The sequence below is a fragment of the Corvus cornix genome, chromosome Z (genome assembly GCF_000738735.6).
Source record: "Corvus cornix cornix isolate S_Up_H32 chromosome Z, ASM73873v5, whole genome shotgun sequence".
Lineage (NCBI taxonomy): Eukaryota > Metazoa > Chordata > Aves > Passeriformes > Corvidae > Corvus > Corvus cornix.
Window position 1 is genome coordinate 16,820,408 of NC_046357.1, and position 18,136 is coordinate 16,838,543.

The window sequence follows — 18,136 nt, forward strand, 5'->3', positions numbered from 1 at the left end:
ATCGAAAAGTAATCCTGCAGCAGCCGAGATCATCTTTGCTAGTTACTGCTGGGAATGAGCAAAGTAAAATTTCACTTCCCTGCCCATCTGTTCAGCAGCTGAAAGTAGGTAATTTATCTCGGTGGGACACCTACCACCTGTGTAAAGTTTTTGAAAGAGGTTGTTAGCTTGTGATGACTATAGCCAAGGGACACTAGGCCTAAGTGCCTTGTGCTCTGTGCCTCACAGCTGTTTTTTCCTGTAGGGTGCCTTACAACCCGGTACTTGCACAGTGTCAGACCTGCTCGGTGGCTGTGTTCCTGTGAAGCTTACAGTGGCTGTGCCTGCTCTGCCACACGACCTGCTCCGGTGCCGGCGGCATGCGGCTCCTTGCCAGCAGTGCCCCCTCTTTGACATGCTAAACCAGGCACCACCAACACGCCGTATTTTTTACAGCTACTGTTTTATCTCAGTGGCTCCTCTTGAATTATGTATCCTCATCTTTGATGTATGAAATCTCAGCTGATTTAAATATTACCCCAGAGAGTTCAGCACACCTGGAAATGAACAGAGTGACAGATAGTCCGGTCTTTCCACACTGGAGCACCGAGTGGGAAGTTTTACAGCAGTTGGGTACTGGAATACAATTTTTATGAGAGCGTTGTTTTTTCACATATGGTCTGCACCCAAGCAGTCAGTGCGTTGGGATGCCAAGTATTTGAGCTCAGTTGCAGTGTTTGTTCCTAGGCAAATTGGAGGGAATGAGTTCATACAAAGAGCTGATGCATAGGGAGATCATGGGCTGTTGTTCTGTTAGGAGCTGGGCCCCAAAGGTTTCTCTAGATAAGATACCCAAAATTGTGTGCGCCTGTCACTGGGAGGTGAGCAGAACCGAGCAAATGAATGCAAATCTAGCTGAAAAGCAGTTGATATCTGATGTCAGGCTTCTGAGCATGGTATGAAGATAAAAAAGCAACTGAGTATAAGCTACATATATAATGTCAGCAAGATCACAGGTATATAAGCACTCTAGCCTATGAAGCATACTTCAGTTTCTTCTGTGTGTGTTGTGGTCACTCTGCTCCCTGCCGGAATAAGACTTCAAATGAACTGCAAGAACCTATTCACCTCTCCCATGCTAGCATAAGATGATGCCAGTTACTATGTCATAAACAAAGCAATACCAATTAAAAGCTGAGAACAGCAAGCAGGACTCAAGTTTGTTGCGCAGTCTGGTCTGAAAAATGAGCTTTTTGCAAGACAAGCCATATTCAGTCTTTATATTTTGACTGTTAATATACCTTAAATTTAAATTCCTCTGGATTTCTACCCAATTTCAACTTACTAGCTCTCTACCACACCTCACTATGTGGTTACTTCTGCCCTTTCCCTTTTTCTCCCTCTTCCCTACCAAGGGACTGCTAACTCAAGGACAGGGTCTATCATCACAGCCTTGCTTCCAGGGATCAGAGGCTGGGAGATGTTTGCATTTACCTCTGGAATGTAATTCTGAATGATGAGTTCTTATCAGGTTTGTGAAGCCCATCCATCCAATTGTCTGTTTCTGTTTTGAACACCAAGAAACGATAAAGTTGAAAACGGTGTTGTAGTTTTGGAATCTGAAATTTCAGACAATGCATTTATGAATTATTTATGAGGAATGTGTTTTCAGTAATGTGCGGCATAAAATGGAATGAATGCGTATCCATACTTGCCCTGAACTCTCCAAAGTGCATGCTAATAAACAGAATGATAACCTACCATCACTTTTGCCCTGTAAGATTTACAGTGCAAGCACTTTTTTCTGTGGTTTAATTCAAGTCAGTTTGTCAAGTTAAAGCTCTAGTGTTTTGTTTTAAAGTACAACTTGGTGAGTGATTTTCTATTACTTAAAGAAATCGAACTGCTTCCCCCCCCTTTCAACCACAGTTACTGTCTAAATTTTTCTAGTCCAGTTGGCATACAGCCACCCTAAATTATACTTTAATTCACAATTAGAAAGGAAGTGGTAACTGTGCAGAGCAGCGAACCTTTCATTTAAAATTACCATTATATAAGATCATGATTCTCCAGGATGATTAAGATATTGAAGAATAATTTAGATATCCTTAGGTTTTTGGCCATTTAGAAGTGCTGGGCTTATTTAATTTTTTAAGCCTCCTTGAAACAGCTTTTTCCATAATGACAGTAATGCAGGACTCTGTATTATCACAACTTGATGTTTACTTGTATCTGAATTGTCTAATGCCAGCTTGTTTTCACTGATATAGCTGACAGGGCAGAGATAATTAAGAAACAGAAGAATTTGAGTGCTAGATTTGCTATTACACACTCCATGCCACCGCAGAAGAAATTAAGCTGACAAGCAGGAGAGGAAGGATCATGCAGAACCACAAGAAGAATTGCTGTTTAGGTACAGCAATTGATTGTATGTAAAATATTTTACCAGGATAGGGAGGAAAAAAAAAACCAAACAAAATAGAATGGTAAAATAAACTATTTCCAAGCATTCTGAGCCATCTTATTTCCAGGTTGTAAAATAGAGAGCTTGCAATACTTATTCACCCCAGCACAAGAAATGGCAGGGAAGAAAGCTAACCCCAGTGAAATGGTGGCAGAACTTCCATTGGCTTCCATAAGGTCACGATTCCACCCCAATATATACTTAAAATTACTGCAGTCTGATTTTGCTCCTCTGCTCAGTGAGGTTTTAAATCTTGCACAGCTACTTGCAGTTCTTGCCACAATGGTTAGAAAGTCAATGAAAGCTCACAGTTCAGTAACTAAATGACAAGGTAAGAAACTTTGGAATCATAAAATGGTTATAAATGCTTGACCTAAAACTATGCGCATCTCCCAATGACTGTACAACTGAAGCAAAAAGTTGATTTATTATCTGGCAGGCTGGGAATTTGGACTGAGCTTGCGAAAAAGACAGGTTGCTAATCCATGTAAATGGTGATAGACTTTGCAAGCTGTATGTGGTGGGGTTCTTTTTCCCCTAAGCCATGCCCCTTAAAATTGTTCCATAGTTATTTAATACCCACAAAAGTTCTAGGGAGAGGTAGTCCCAGCTTTGCTTAAAGCATGCTAGGAAGAAGCAATGAAAAAGGGAAAAGAAATCAAAACTTAATGAGAAACACTGAGACTGGCAGAGAGGAGGTGCAAGATTTTACCGTGACTTACATATGCAGACCTTTGTCAGAGACTTTAGTACATTATAAAAGAAAAGGCACAATTTTGAAAATGATTTGTTGAATTAGAGTTTGCTTTGAGGGGAAGGATGCTTGGGGACAAACTTGTAAGAGTAAAAAATTGAAAAGAAAGGCTGTTAAGGCAGGAGATGTAGCGGGATGAAGTATGGCAGAAAAGATGATGACAGCTTAGTTTTGGCCCAGAACAATAAAGGGTGAAGATCTTGCTGAAGATATGCTGTGATGACAGAGTGCTTAAAGGGAATAAAAGCTAAGCGTGCTCTGAAGTGCAAAGTTATTATGTAATATCACAGCAGAATCAGGGCCCCAGGTGCTGTACATACACCAAGGTTCATTTTCTGATCTGAAGAGCTTTCAGACTTGATGACACAGAAACGGGTGTGTGGGAGGGGAGAGAAGGACAATACAAACAGAGTGATTGCAGAAGGTGGTTGTTAAACTCTGTGGTAGTTCCCTGGTTCTGTAATTTCTCTCTTTTGTACAAAAACTTCATTCTAAATTATTCTTCTATCACTGGCAGATCTGATTTAAAAGGTTTCTTTACTTCCCAGCATTCATGTCATTGTTCACCCTCCCCCTTCCAGAATTATTACAACCTCAGTTATGCCAATTCAGCTGCAGCCTGCAGCCATACCTTAAAGGAAATGATCTGTGGTATTTCTTATTCTTGGTCTTCAGTTAGTTATTATTTAGCTATGAAAAACACACAGAGACAAAAACAATGAAGCAGCACTTTCAATTGTATTTGACGTGTTGGTAACACGGCAGCAGGGTCTGAGTCCAGTGGGGAAATAACAAAGGCTGAGTTACCAGGAGCAAAGAGGTAGGATAACTGAAGATTGGGAGCATTGAGATGGGAGTGTGGGTGGAAGGGTGAGGAAAGCAGGTGTTGGTCTCTGATGAGCAGGTAAGTGAAAATGTCCTGCTTGTGTACCAAGGAGGAATGAGAGCAGCAGTAACTCCTGTTTCAGTAATGACAGCTGCTTGGATGCCATCACAGGTGAAGCCAGGGTGAAAACTGGGGGGGGAAAAAAATCTCTTTATCAGCCCTGCCTTTGGGCACAAGTTTTTTGAGATGCTGTTGCTGGATCTGGTGTCCTTTAGAGCACTGGCACTGCTTGGTAGGCAAAAGGCCCGGGACAAACCAGAGTCCTCAGCCTCTTTCAAGTCCAAGTCTTCTTTAGCTCTTTACTACTGTTAACCATGCTGGGGAGGGAGGCTCATCCCAAAACGCTGCCAAGCACAGCACATTTCAGTTAGCAAAGGTGTGATACTCAGTTCCTCTGCTTCCCTCCAAATTCTCCTATGCAATGGCTGTAATCTCTGATGTTGCTTTCCACAAGGTTTGGTGGTAATTGTTAGTAACCCCAGAAAATGAGGCATTGAATTCACTGCTCTGCAAGACCTACAGGTAAAGGAGGATCTGTGGAGAAAGGAACCAGCAGCAGAAAGGCTGACTGTGCACAGACAAGCATTGCATGAGTGCTGGAGGGAGTTGATCTCCTCTCTGCTTCTGTGTAGCCCCTCCAGAGGATATGGTGCTTATTTCTGGGTGATTGCTTACTGGAAAAAAATTGTCAAAGATGGAAGGAGAGTGGCAAAATCTGTTGCAGTGCTGGAGGTATTGATTTATGAGAGAAGATTAAAATACATGTGGCTCAGATAAATGTTGACTGAGACTGGAGCAGAACAGAAAAAGCAGAACAGAAAAGTGTAACATTGTTTAAATACTTAAAGTGTATTTGCACCAAAAAAAGAAGACGAATTTCTCAGTAACATGCCAGATCTTTAGCCACAACTAGTAGGGTGAAGTTTGGAGGAAGAAAATCCTCTTTGTTTATCTCTAGGTGACTGTCAGAAGCATGTTCTTATGCGTGACACATACCTTTCCCTCCCACCAAACTCTGAAGCAAAAATTCATGGAACATCAGTGGCACTTCCCATGCTATTCTGTTCTCCTTAGTGGTATGTTATATGTTTCCCACTGGGCTTTGACTTACCTCTTTTGACTGTGTGCTCTTTTGGAGAGAGGAGTGCTCTTACAAGTGGTACTAGAGTTGGTCCCCCTGATCCTGATCAAGGCCCTTTAGGTTATACTGTGGCCCATAAATAAGTAATAATGGTAATGATAGCATGAGATATATTTGGCTGTGGAATGGCTTCCCATGGAGAGTAGCGAGAGGCTGATTGTTAGCAACAAATGTGAGGAAGCACACTGTAGGGAGCAGTTCTGTCAGCAGGGAGAGGGCTGGATGATCTAATAAGTCTTTTCCTTCTCTAGGTTATGATTCTCTGAATACTGCCTCGGAGAGCTCTCTAAAAGTCTCTGATAGTGTAAGCTCTCTATTACGTGGGTGTGGGTTTTACAGCACTCCAGGAGGGTCTTGCTGAGGACACTGTATAAATATATTCTGTTTTACATTGTGTGATATATTTTAAATAAAAGGGTCAGATCTTTTTTTAATTGCTTTGAAACATTCTGCAGTCTGATCTTTTTCTCTAAGAATTCAGAAACTCTGAAATGCTTTTGGAACATACAGACCATGCAGGTGAAGAGCATGTCTCCACCTGGAGTTGGTTTAAATACATATATAGCCCTGTTAAATTTGCCTCCTCCTGTATCCCACAGTGAAGTATCTGCTCTGAGTTCCAGCCTGCTTGAAAGTAAAATGGGAATCTCAGGCTGTCACAGTCCCTTTCTCTCATTCTCAATTTAATCTTTTTCCTTCTCTTGGTGTTTCAGCCTCATGGATTGCCCTTCACTGTGTTGGTTTTTCTTCTGTTTTGGTGTCTTGACATTCAGTAAGTGGGAATATTCCCCCAGGGTGTGTTTTGGTCACTGAAGGTGCGGTTCACCTTAAGAGAAGCTCCCTTAAGCCCCCTTATCTTGATGTGTGGCCTTTGGGGGGGGGGGGGGGGGCAGGGGGTGGGATGACTGCAAAGTCAGCTTCTCTTTCTCAGCTTTCATTTCCTACCCAACCAGCCTCTAATGTTCATTGACATATTCATCTCAGGTTTCCTGGGCCAATTATCCTGCTGGTTAAAACTTGGATTATTCTCACAGAGCAGGGAGTGGGGAAGAAAGAATCTGAGGTATCAGCTCAGGCCTATGGATTTTCAAAAGGCTTTTGCCAAGGTTCCACACAAAAAGTTGTTAAAGAAATCAAGTTTCTGTAGGATTGGAGGACAGTTCCTTCTAGGGATTTACTGGTGGTTAAATGATAGCAAGCAAAGTGACTTAATGTTCATTTTTTAGAGTTAGCAGAGGGATCCCCCAGAAATCCACTGGGCTGGTTCTTCATCAGTCACCTGGAATGAGAAGTGAACAGCAAAATCTCCTGGGTGACCTAATAAATTTGTGTGTGATACTAATTCTTTCAGGTAGTCCAATGATATGTCAGTAGCAAACAACTTCAAAAAGGCATCAAAACTGAGCGAGTGAAACTGTAATTTATCTGAGGAAGAGTCATCAACACCATGCCTACATGATACTGAACTCAGAGCAGGTGGTGAGGGTTTGTGGAGTTCAAAGCTTTCCGAAATTTGTCAACAGCTTGTGGATATATAGGTCTTGTTGCACCTATGTTTTAATTCCAGTTGGTCTTTGCCTCTCAAGAAAGGTGTAGTGGATGCTATGAATGGTACACAAAACAATTCATTTGATCAGCAAGATACAGGAGTTGCCATTTAAGGAGAGACCAAGAAGCTGTGACTTCAGATAGGAAAAGGCTGAGAAAATGATCAGGGGTGCAAAACTGTGAAGGTGGTGGATAAGTTGAATGTGCAACTGTTTTTTACCGGATTCCACCACGTGAAAGAGACTTACTGGAGTCAATCCTTAAAAAAAAACATTTGGCAACACTAGCAAGATGTTAAAACAGAAAACAAAAGTATGTCTGTCAATAGCAGTGAACTTCCTGAGCTTGCTGTCACAGGACATTGTGGAAGCTGCAGGTTGAAAAAACAATTAGGCAAATTTATGGACAGTGGGTTGATACATGGATATTGAAAGGACAAGCTATGGAGATAATCTCTTATCAAAATTACATTATGCTCTAATTTTGTATGTCAGAATAAAGATGGTAGAAAGTATTTAGGATCCTTTAATTTGGGTTGAGTTCTTCCGTTCACCAATAGAGTTTGGGTTAGCTTGGGTGTGGGTGATTAGCTGTTTCTTCCAGATAACCCCAGGATGTATCACTAGTATGGTGTCTTTAGATTTCAGGTACTTTGACTGCCCAGGCCACTTCTTATGTGCATCTGTTTTTTCTCTGCTTTTATTTGCCCTGTTTGTTCCAGTCAAACAGTGATTTGATATTTGCTCTATCATAACAATAAACTGTTTAATTTTCTGTAAAATGGGTCTGTTCCCTACCCCTTGAATGTGTTTTTAGTTGTATTTAGCATTTGTAAAGTGCTCAGGGGCAGGTGGTGTTTTATGAATACAAAATAGTGTTAGGCTTTGTACTTAGGCACAATACTGTACCGTAATTCAAAGGCAATTCATGTAACATTAGTAAATCACTTTGAACTTTATGTTGAAAATACAAGCAGTAGTATAAAAATAAACCTTTTTATTTCCTCTGGTACATACAGTTAAATAAAGTAAGCCCATACAGCTACAAAACTGTATTGCCAGTATGCTTTGTTGAAATGCCATCACCTTGCAAAGAGACATTCCATGTGTTTTATACATGTTTATGGTTAAAGAATAAATTTTCAGTGCGTGTAAATGAAAAGATGTCTCTAAATATAGTGATCAAATAATATCCGACAATGCTTGTTTGAAGAAATACATACATCTTTTACTGCCAGAGTATTTATGACTCTAATAAGTTTAGTTGTTTTGCCTCATAAGGAGATTCCCGCTCCTCCAAATATCAAACTTGTTGAAGTTGTGCTGTTTTTTTTCAGGAAGGAACAAATGATATTATTAGCTAAATGGGATTGCATGATATGAAAATACAATAGTGTAATTTAAAAATTGGACAGCGTGTAAGAAATATATTTTACCAGCAGTGGGAAATAGACCAACATTAAAAATCCATTGGCATATCCCAAATGTCTAAATAAATAAACATCACTGTTCAGCCAATTGAGGCAAGTAAGCTTTGTGGTTACCTTCAAGAGCACTGTTCTTTCTAATATCCTGCACAGTTATGAGTTCTGTGCATCACTCTTGCATAATCTGACCATTTTTTTGGTACTGTACATTGTGGGGCTGTCTGAGCTCTGATTGCCCTGTAGGTTTTATCAGAAGGAATACCAAGTGGTTTCAGGTCATTTCTCACTAACCATTCTGGGCATAAGCGGTCTTATGGTTCCCAGAGTATCAGCCATATTTGTATGTTCATCAAAAAAAAGTGAAAGCCTTCCTTCCCTTTCAGTTTGGAAACATGGGACAAAGTAAGATGCACCTGTAGATGTTCAGAGAGCTGTATTCCTGCTGCATGAGCAGTGAAAAAGAAACACTGTGGAAAGAGGGACTTGGGTCTGTGCCATCTTGTGTATATTTTTGTTTTTGTTTTTAAAATGTGAATGCTTAATGATCTGTTTTGAATCATAATGGTTTATGATGCTTCCTGTTATCTTAGTGATAGACTACAAAACTCTTTTTACATTAAGAGTTTATAAACTCTACTACATACTTCTTTAATTAAGAGCCAATGCTGAGAGTTTCTAATACAATTTCCAAAAGGGCTTTTTGGTGGCTGAGAAGACAAATTTCTAGCAGCCTGTTTTAGTAGTACAGAGGATGTGAAGGGAATGCTGTCACAGCACTGTGCAATGCCTGACCAGTTCTTCTCTGACCCGGCTGTACCAGCTTGATCCCAGTGGCACCAACCTCTCAGATTGGGCATTTCTGTGCTGCTCTCTTGAGCTGTATTTGGAGTTTTATATTCTACAATAAAAGCAAAAGTGAAACTTCTTCATTGAAAGAAGAGTTTCAAAGCTTACCTTGGCCTGGTCTCCCTGCTCTCATCTCTATCTTCTTGCCCACAGCCCTGCCTTCCTTCTGCTTTGTACACTTATTCTTAGTGTTGCCTCTCCTGATGAATTTTTTGGAGACTTTATAAGATTACTTTCACAAACTTTATCTGTCTAAATAGTTAGACTTCTAATCCAAACTTGTAGACCTTACAGATTTTCTTCTCCCATGATGAAACATGCAGACTTTCAAGCTCATTGAAGTTAGATGAAAAAGTATACATGGGGGAAGTGTCAAAAAAAAGAGATTATTTTCCAGTTTGTTGCCGAGATGCTGTGAGAGACTGGACTATTAATGATTAATGATTCAAAACATTTGCCTGTTTGTGGAGGTGCCAGGGTGCTCTTAGGAGGCCAGGTTTGCATCCCTCGAGGGAGGAGGTGAGTTTTTGGGTGTGTATATGCTAGTCTGCATGAGACAGACGAGGTGAACTATCACAGCCTGGCTCCTGCAAGGCAAGATGGTGCTTCTTACTATGCTAATTGCTCTTCCTTATATAACTCCCTCAGTTGTTAAACTGCTCCCTTCCCCCAAGGGAAGATAAGATGGGGCATTATCAGGTCGACTGAGAGGCGGCTGAGAAGGGATCATAAACTATCAACCCCCAAAGTGTCCCCAGACTAATTTCTGGGGCCTTGCACCAGAGGAATGAAAGCTCCCCCCCACTCAGGGGAGGTACCTGGGAATTCCCACTGAGCGTGAGTATATTTTAACCCATTTCATTCTAATCCACTCCAAGGAATGCATTAACAAGAACCTGGGTTACTCTCCCCTTGCTCATTGACCATCCAGCACACTGGCAAATGTACCAAAAAAGTGAGGACAGCCTGAATTATCACCATACTTAAAGGGACAGTTGCCCATGCCATCTTCCTTCTGTTTGGAGGGCAAAACCTATCCAAGCAAATGTGTGTAAGCAAACTTCTGCAGAATGTTTGGGATTTTTTTCTGGTTGATAAGCAGGAACAGTACAAGGGGACCCTTGGCCATTAGTTTGCTTGTAAAAATCATTCACTATCACAAGCCAAGTTTGCCAAATCAGTTTTCCTGTTTGAAATGTGCTGACTCTTGGGTGGCTGGTCCTGTAGCTTTGACTTCACTGAAGCTATTAAGTGTTATATCAGTAATAATAATAATGAAGCCTGTTTTTACTTATGTTGTTATTCAAGTCATGTGAAGGATACATACCCTGGTTTTAGAGAAAGTTGCATTTCAGGATTTGACCATTCTGACTGTGTCTCTTTAAATATTATGATACAAATAAATGGTGAGAAAATTCTTTGCAAGTTTCAAACCATTCTAGGTCTACTCTGTTGCCTCCAGCCAGATGCTGTCTGATGTTACTTAGACAAACCAGGGCAAACCATTATCCTGGGATTAAACACTAAATACCTGCAAGGAGCATTCTCTTTATCAGATAGCGCTCTGTTAGCAGAGTTCATTCACTTTATTGCATATATGACTGTGGTGTCAAATAGACTGATTTACAACACCTGGTCTTTTACATAATCTTTGCTATTTGCTGTGCTTGTAATCTGCCAAATCATTTAGCCTTCCCGATAGCAGAAATGCTGTAAAACTTAGATAAACTTGCAGAAGAAATGAACTCGAAGGTACTGCTTAAATCTAGGGCCTGCACATTTGCTGTAAATGCAGTGGCTGGTTTGGTTTCCCCTGCTTAATCTGTGATTGAATATGGCTGCTGGAGAAATTGAAATTTTATGATAGCACTACCGTCAGAGGAGATAAGCATTTGTATGCTAGACTAGATTAATCTAAAAAGAAGTTTTAGGTGTGGCTAATGAAAGCAGTGTATATGTTAACTGGGTTTCTTTGGGGTTCAAACCATATGTGTGTATCTGTATAGAGTCTAATCCTAAACTTTCTCCATGTGAAAAGTCTCATGTATCTGTGTGCTAGTTCTTGCTATCAGTGCAGCTTATTCCATTTTATGTTATCTTTAGATATTTTTAAGGAGTTTCAGTTTTTAAAGGGTACTTTCTGAATGCTAGTACAAACAACATATTTCTCTAAAATGATCTGGTTTGGCTACGCAAAACTCCATGTCCTTCTGAACTTTTTGGTTGGGGTAACTGAAAGACATTACATTTGCTTAAGGTTAGCCACGAACAAGATCCAATTGAACCAAAAGTTGTATTTTTTCATTTTGAGTCACTCATTTTTTGCTACTTAGACAGATAATAGAAAGACATGTAGACAAGCTTAAAATGTGGAAAAGAAATTTGCAAATTGGCTTTCTGATTGTGAGTGAGATTCAAGCTAGCACATTTGTAGGAAAATAAAACAGTCTGTAGTCAAACAGAGGAGAGAGCCCTATGAGGCAATAAGGTCAAGTCAGACTGTATTAGAAACAGTGCTGACCATCAGATTGGAAGAAACAATAAAGATTGAAGGAAATAAAAGTTTTTATAGCATAACTTCAGTAGTCACCATTACCATCAATATTAACCCATCAGTACCACTGCTAACTCCTTTGACCTGAGGGAGTAGTTCTGTGTCTCAGACACAACAATGAGTTACTTTGTCATGGACAAAGTAACTTGTCATGTCAAGCACTGGAATGGGCTTCCCACGAAGGTGGTGGAGTCACCATCCCTGGTGGTTTCCAAGAAATGACTGAATGTGGCACTCGGTGCTCTGGTCTGGTTGGCAGGGCAATGACCAGTCAAAGGTTGGACTTGATGGCCTTGGAGGTCTTTTCCAGTCTAAATGATTCTGTGACAATGTTCTGGTGACGGATGGGACGTAGCACTTACTTGTGGAGATAAAGAAGGGTGTTTTCTATGGTATGGCTAGTTCACAGAAGGAAAACCTTTTACCTGCTGCTGCTGCACAAGGCTGTTGGACAGCACAGGTGGGGGTCTGCCTTTAGGCGTAAATTGGCCACTACTAATCTCTCACATCCATAAACTGTTGTAGACATTTATTCTTAAGAATTTTTCATCCCATCTGAGTTGAGAAACCTCCCCCAGCTGTCTTAGTTGCTTAGTCTTTCTAGGTTCCTACAGTCATGAAAGAAGAATCAGAGGCTTTTCTCAAAGCAGAGAACAGCTTGAGATGTTTCCTCATGCTATGGATGAGCTCTTTTTGCTTACAAGAAAGGTACCCTATGGATCCAATCACCTGTGCTGATAGTTTCATTTGGGTGAATAAAGAGAATAATGTTTTGTGCATGAAAATCTTTGAATGTGTGAATTACTTCAGGATTGGGAACATCAGGTAGGTTGGTGCTAACAACAGCATGGAACAAAGGGGACTTTTGGGTAAAACTCTGGAGCGATATCTCTTACATATATCACGGAGAGATCACTGGAGAACAGTCTCCGTGGGGAAGCAGTGGAAATGGTATTGTTTAAGACATTTAAAATTGGACAGGAGGAAATATATTGTACTGATCAATCCTGTGCTGGTATTTAGATCAGGTCTTGTCTCCTGTGAATATTAATAGAGAGTCCCTGTCTGAAATACCTGCCATTATTCAGTGCACATTACCAGATAATATTGGCTTGCAACCTTCCCCCACATCTGCACTTGCACTTAAAGGACAGTCTGAATGATGCTTAGCACCTTTACCTTTTCTCTTGGTGCCTCAAGTGTTGATTTTGTATTACCTTGCTTAGATTCTATTCCTTCAGTGCTTCCACCAGACAGACTCCATATAGTACACGGAGATTTACAGGAAGCACATGTAGTTTGTGGCAATAATAATAAAGTCTCCTGCTGTTTTCAAATCCCCAAGAAACTAAATCAAGTGTAGAGGTCTATTCAAAAAAAACCAAACGTGCAGCATAAGTCACTTTACCATTGCTAGCGTGGGTCTGCCTTGTACCTGTTTGGTGCATTTTGCTGTCATCTCTTTGAGGTCTGTGTTCAGTCTCCAGAGTGCACCTAAGACATTACACACCTGAAATGGAAAAGCTGATGAAACAGCCTAAAATAGCCTGAGCACCCGTGCTTTGCTTGCCTCTTTTTTAGTACCTCTGTGTTGTGATTACTGACATACAGCAGTTGTGGAGTCCATACAGCAAAATTCGTTCTGTGCCGGTGGCCCCTGTCAGACAAATCTAGGTCTAGTCTGGTTTATGGAGGCAGGAAAACTGGATTCAATTCCTTCATGGTGCTGTGATCTTAATGGAGCTGTGTTTTCTCACTGTGTTTCTGTAGGTACGAAGCCTCTCTCCTTGACCTGGTGGAAGCTATGAACCCAATATCAGCCCCGGGACACCTCTGCCGAGAACCTTTTGACAGGAACAACGCGCACACGCCCTGCTGTGCGAGCCACAGGCTGTCGTCATCTTGGTGCCAGACCCCCTGCAGCCCCAGGAGCAGAGCAGATGAGCTGGAAGAGAGCCGGCTCCTCAAGGAGATCTTCTTCATTTGACACAACTCCTTGGTCTACAGCTACTCTTAAATTCTTTGAGTGATCACTGCTTGTTTTCCCTCTTCTAAAACACAGCTAATTAGCATCCAGTTTCATTTTGGATTTAGTTATCATGATGCAAGTATATTGTTGGGGTAGGCCAATCAGGAATTGTTAACTTTTTTTCCTAAACCTTTCATGTGCCAAGTAATCAATTTAAAATAGCATTTTTTTTAATCTACAACATTTTCTAATAGATTGAAGTCACAGTTTTGCCAGCCTTATATCGGAAGTATATTTCATTATCGATTTTTTTGGCTCTAAAGCAGTTTGCAAGAACTGCCTAACATTCAAGAACCAGCAGGTTCAAAGTAGATTATTTTCTAATTAAACAAGTCTGTTTAAAACCTGGCATATTATAAAGGTACAAGCACTTTAGTACTTTTTCACTGATTTTATGATCTACTTTTTCCTTCAACATTCTGATATTTAACACGCTGAGTTTTTAGGGGATATATCGTAAACTCAACTCTACAGTGTCTGATAATGTTAATAGTTGATGTTGCAGGTTGATGTACTAGGCACAGGTTTGAATTATATTCCTCTTTAAATCAGTGCTCTTTGACAGAGTTTATGTGCTGGGTAACGTAGCCCTGAAATAGAACAGAGTCAGACATTGTAGAGATCCAAAACCTATTTGATGTACTTTTCAAGATGAAATACACACTAGTGCTAGTATAAGAGCAGTCTTAAGACATATTCACTAACTTGCACTATTTTGATCCTGCATCCAGGTTCCATTGTAAATAAGACAAATCAGTAATTATTTCCACTAGCAGCTCGCAATGCACACTTTCCTGCCAGCTTTAATTATTCATGTTGTATCTATTTCAGTTTATTTAAATGCATTTCCATCTACTGCATGTACTTGGTTATTTAAAGAAATGTGCCGAATTGGTAAAAATGACTGCACATTACAGGATTAATGGTCATTTTCTCCACAATGCAGTGTTCATATTTTATTGTAACAGTAGCCACCGGCATGTGTTCCTAGAAATATGAGACTAAAATACTCATTTTGCACAGTAAAATTGCAGCGAGGGAAAGGTAGAATTGATCCAGTATGGGCAAGTTCTAGGCCATTTGCTCCCAAACACCACTTCATGGGCCAGTACTGCTTTTCAAACAGTCTCTTTAGGCAACCATGCTTATCTTAATAGCTGGGTTGAGTTGCTGTACCAATGCTTGGGGTATGGCTGCTGCCTGCCTCCCTGCACTGCTCCTGTGCAGTGTGTGATGCTCTACGAGGTGGATCTCAGATGAGAGCACCACAGCCCCTGGCAGCACCGTGCTCCTCTGTCAGTGAAACGAAAGGAGAGTGAAGGGGAAGAAGAACCTCAGGTTACTCTGGGCTGCTTCATTCAGGCCCAGTCTTAATCACAAATTAGGTGATATCCTTTCTGTGCATCCCAGCTGATTTTTACAAGCTGCTTGGAGGAGTTTAAAGGAGGGAAGCAGCATTGCTGGACCAGAAAGTTACTACTGTGGAAAGTCCTTGCATGGTCTTGTCCTGCTTTTAGTGAAGTGTTACAGTTTTTTGGAATATGTCCATCTGCTGTTCAATGTCCCTCTTGTTCTACTCGCTGAGCCTGTGAAGGCCCAGGTTTCTGCTAAGAGTCCCAAAGATGAATTCAGTACCCTGGCCCAAGCAGAGCAGGTGGGGACATAAGTTTTCTCATTCTGTTGGCTGAGTAGTCTGCTGCTTAAAGAGGGCAGGAAAAAGGAGGAGAAAGAAGAGAAAAATGTACAAAGACCAGCAGGAAACTTGGGGATAACTGTCACATAGATCGTAGGGTTTCGGGTTGTTTTATGGCTTTTTTTTTTTTAGCTTTGTTGGTGTTTTAAGTGTTGGCATTTATAGAGAAATAGTTCTCTGATATCAGTCCAATTGCTTCTCGTCTCTTTTCCAGTTTGACTGAAACTTTAATTGCCTTTTCTAATAAATGCTAACTGACCTTTCAAAACAGCAAAAAATACATGTATATTTCTTGAAAGGTGCCTTTGTGTACCCAGTTGAGAACACTCCGTGGGAGCATTCTGTTCTTTGATTCCTTTGTGGGTGCCAATATTTAACTGCTTTAGGATTCCTTATGATCACTTAGTCCATAAAAAATTCTAATTCTGAAGGTGACTTTTGGCTTGAATTGTATGTTTTGGTTGTAGCTCTTTTTAAAAGGACATTGTCAGGGTTGTGGGCTCTATGCTCAAGGTGCTGTCCGTCAGTCTGACCTACATGGGGGACACACCTTTGTGAAGCAAAGTTTTCTAGTGTAAAGATGGTTGAAACGCCTGATGGGTGAAGAGCTGTATGCTTTAATTCTCTATGAGATGTGGACAAAAGAAACAAAAGCTATTAATTCCGTAGACCCTGTGGAAAATCATTTTTTATAATGCTGGCTCTTGCTCTAGTTATCAGCAGTACATTAGGAATAGTGTTTAGCAGTCAGTGCAAGCAAAGATATTTTGCCATGAGGCACTACAAAGTTGAAGTTATTAAAACATTTATAGCCTTAGAAAAAAAATCAATGATTGTCAAATAGGAAAGGACAAAATCAGTAGTTGGTACTGGGAGGGGAATTGTTTTCCATCTGCTAAAACAGTAGAGGAAATGCAAAACTTAAACTAGCAAAAGCAATGACGTGACAGTGTCCTTTTAAGTTTGAGCTTCTATATTGGGAGCTGCTGCTGGGGAGTTGGTCCAGCCTTGGACGGTTTGTCCAGAGGGAATATTCCCAGTGAATATCCTTCAGCTACACATCAGACTGTGTTTTACATGAGGCTTTGTGTAGTAACATGACTGCTGCTGAGCCTTCTACCCACGCCTTCAGTTTGTGTCCTTCCCACGTGGTTTGTGCACACACACTTGCTGCCTGTTTTTGTAGTTTCTGCTTTTGTGCACCTTGCACATCACAGACCTGTAATAATCACACCCTTTTCATTTTTAGCCTCTCCAGTCTTGCTGTTGAATCCCATCTTGAGCACGTATTTATATGTGTGAGTTCTTAAACTAATAAATTATCTGGGGATTTAATTTATTCTTCCAGACTTTTATTTGGCTTATCTTCTGATTTTTGTCCAGCTCAGATGTCAATACTGCCATTGACAATGTGTTCCACTTCCCACATCATCACATCATATATGTTGTGAGTCTCCAGTTTGCTAAGATACATGAAAAACTTGTCTTAAGCCTTCTCTTCCTCTCCAGGACATGGGTCTTGCTGTGAGAAGGAGCAAGACCTCCTTTGGAGCATGAGGTAGGGGAGAGGTCTCAAAATACAAAGGAGAAGAGAATTGGAGAGCCAGCACCATGCTTTGGGACAAAAAAGTGAATTAAAGTGTAAGGAAGAAAGGATGGAGATGAAGGCAAGAAAGGACAAAGATGCAAGGCAGAGAACTGTACCAAAGGATCACCAAAGGTCGAGATGAAGTGGGAGCGAGCCAGAGGGCGGGGATGAGTTAAACTATAGTAAGCTGGCAAAGGAGAATTGTGTGCTTGTACTTTAAAGTGAGAAATGTCTTCAAACACTGGTTCCCATAAGAGCCTTATGACTCCACACCGTTTTCCAAATCATGTTCCTGCATTTGGGGAACTACTGTCCAAGGGATGCTTGGCAAATGAGGGAAAGATGGAAATTACCTTGACCTACCTTTAGCCTCTCCCCTTTAGAGCAGCTGGACAGAGAGGCCAGAGCACATGGAGAGCAATTGTGCAGAACCCGGGTATAACCCAGGGCATGGACTGAATTTAATTGCTAGCAAGGGATGGTGACTTAGGTGACTGAAGAATGTGAGACTGGATATAGCAAGAATCAGAATAAACAAATAAAATTTGCAGTGATCCAATGAGCTATGGAGGTTTGGTGTTAAGGAAGGAGAGAAAGGGTCTTAGCTGCACTTCAGAGAGATTGAGCCTGAGATATCCAAAAGACAGTCCTTGAAAGTGCACGTGAGCCTGGAGTTAAACTCTAAAAGCTGGAGCAGAGATTTTCTCAAATACGACCTCCAGGCTGTGTTTGAATTTGTACCATCTGTGGGGGAGAGAGCACAGCCTAGTTAGTTAGAAACCTCCTTTTTCACTGTTACTAAATTTATGAAATTGTGTGCTAATTAGTGTATGATTTATAAATTTACATAACTACATGCTACATAAGACAACACAGAATATTGAATGAGGTGATTTAAACCAGCAGAAGCAAGGAAGTCTGCTCTGACTGGGTCGCTTTCCTCTGGAAAATGCCTCTCCCGATCTGGAGCTGCTCTCTGCATCATTTGAAGGCTTGTCTGCTCACAGTAACAATAAGTGTTTTAAAATATTGTGGCTTCATGTAGCTGAGAGACAACTACCATGAGCATCTCTGGCGTGGCTATGTAGCAGAGCTTCATGGTGATCCCTGACAAGGGTGTTTGAAAGCAGAATTCATCTCAAAAAGAGCAAGAAACCCAACTTGGCCTGGGCAATGTTGATGCTTGAAGACTCCCACATTTGTTAACGGGTGGAAGAGCATCCCAATT

At 40.9% G+C, this 18,136-nt stretch overlaps 1 protein-coding gene across 2 annotated transcripts in view; it reads left to right on the forward strand.

Moving 5' to 3' along the window:
- Positions 1-16,675, forward strand: part of KIAA1328 (KIAA1328 ortholog) — a 171,894-nt gene extending 155,219 nt beyond the window's left edge. For both annotated transcript variants that reach the window (XM_039566615.1, XM_039566616.1), the window contains one exon: positions 13,369-16,675. In XM_039566615.1, the coding sequence (XP_039422549.1) occupies positions 13,369-13,585 (217 nt within the window). In that variant the 3' untranslated portion in view covers positions 13,586-16,675. The remainder of the gene's footprint in view (positions 1-13,368) is intronic.
- Positions 16,676-18,136: the final 1,461 nt, after the last annotated feature.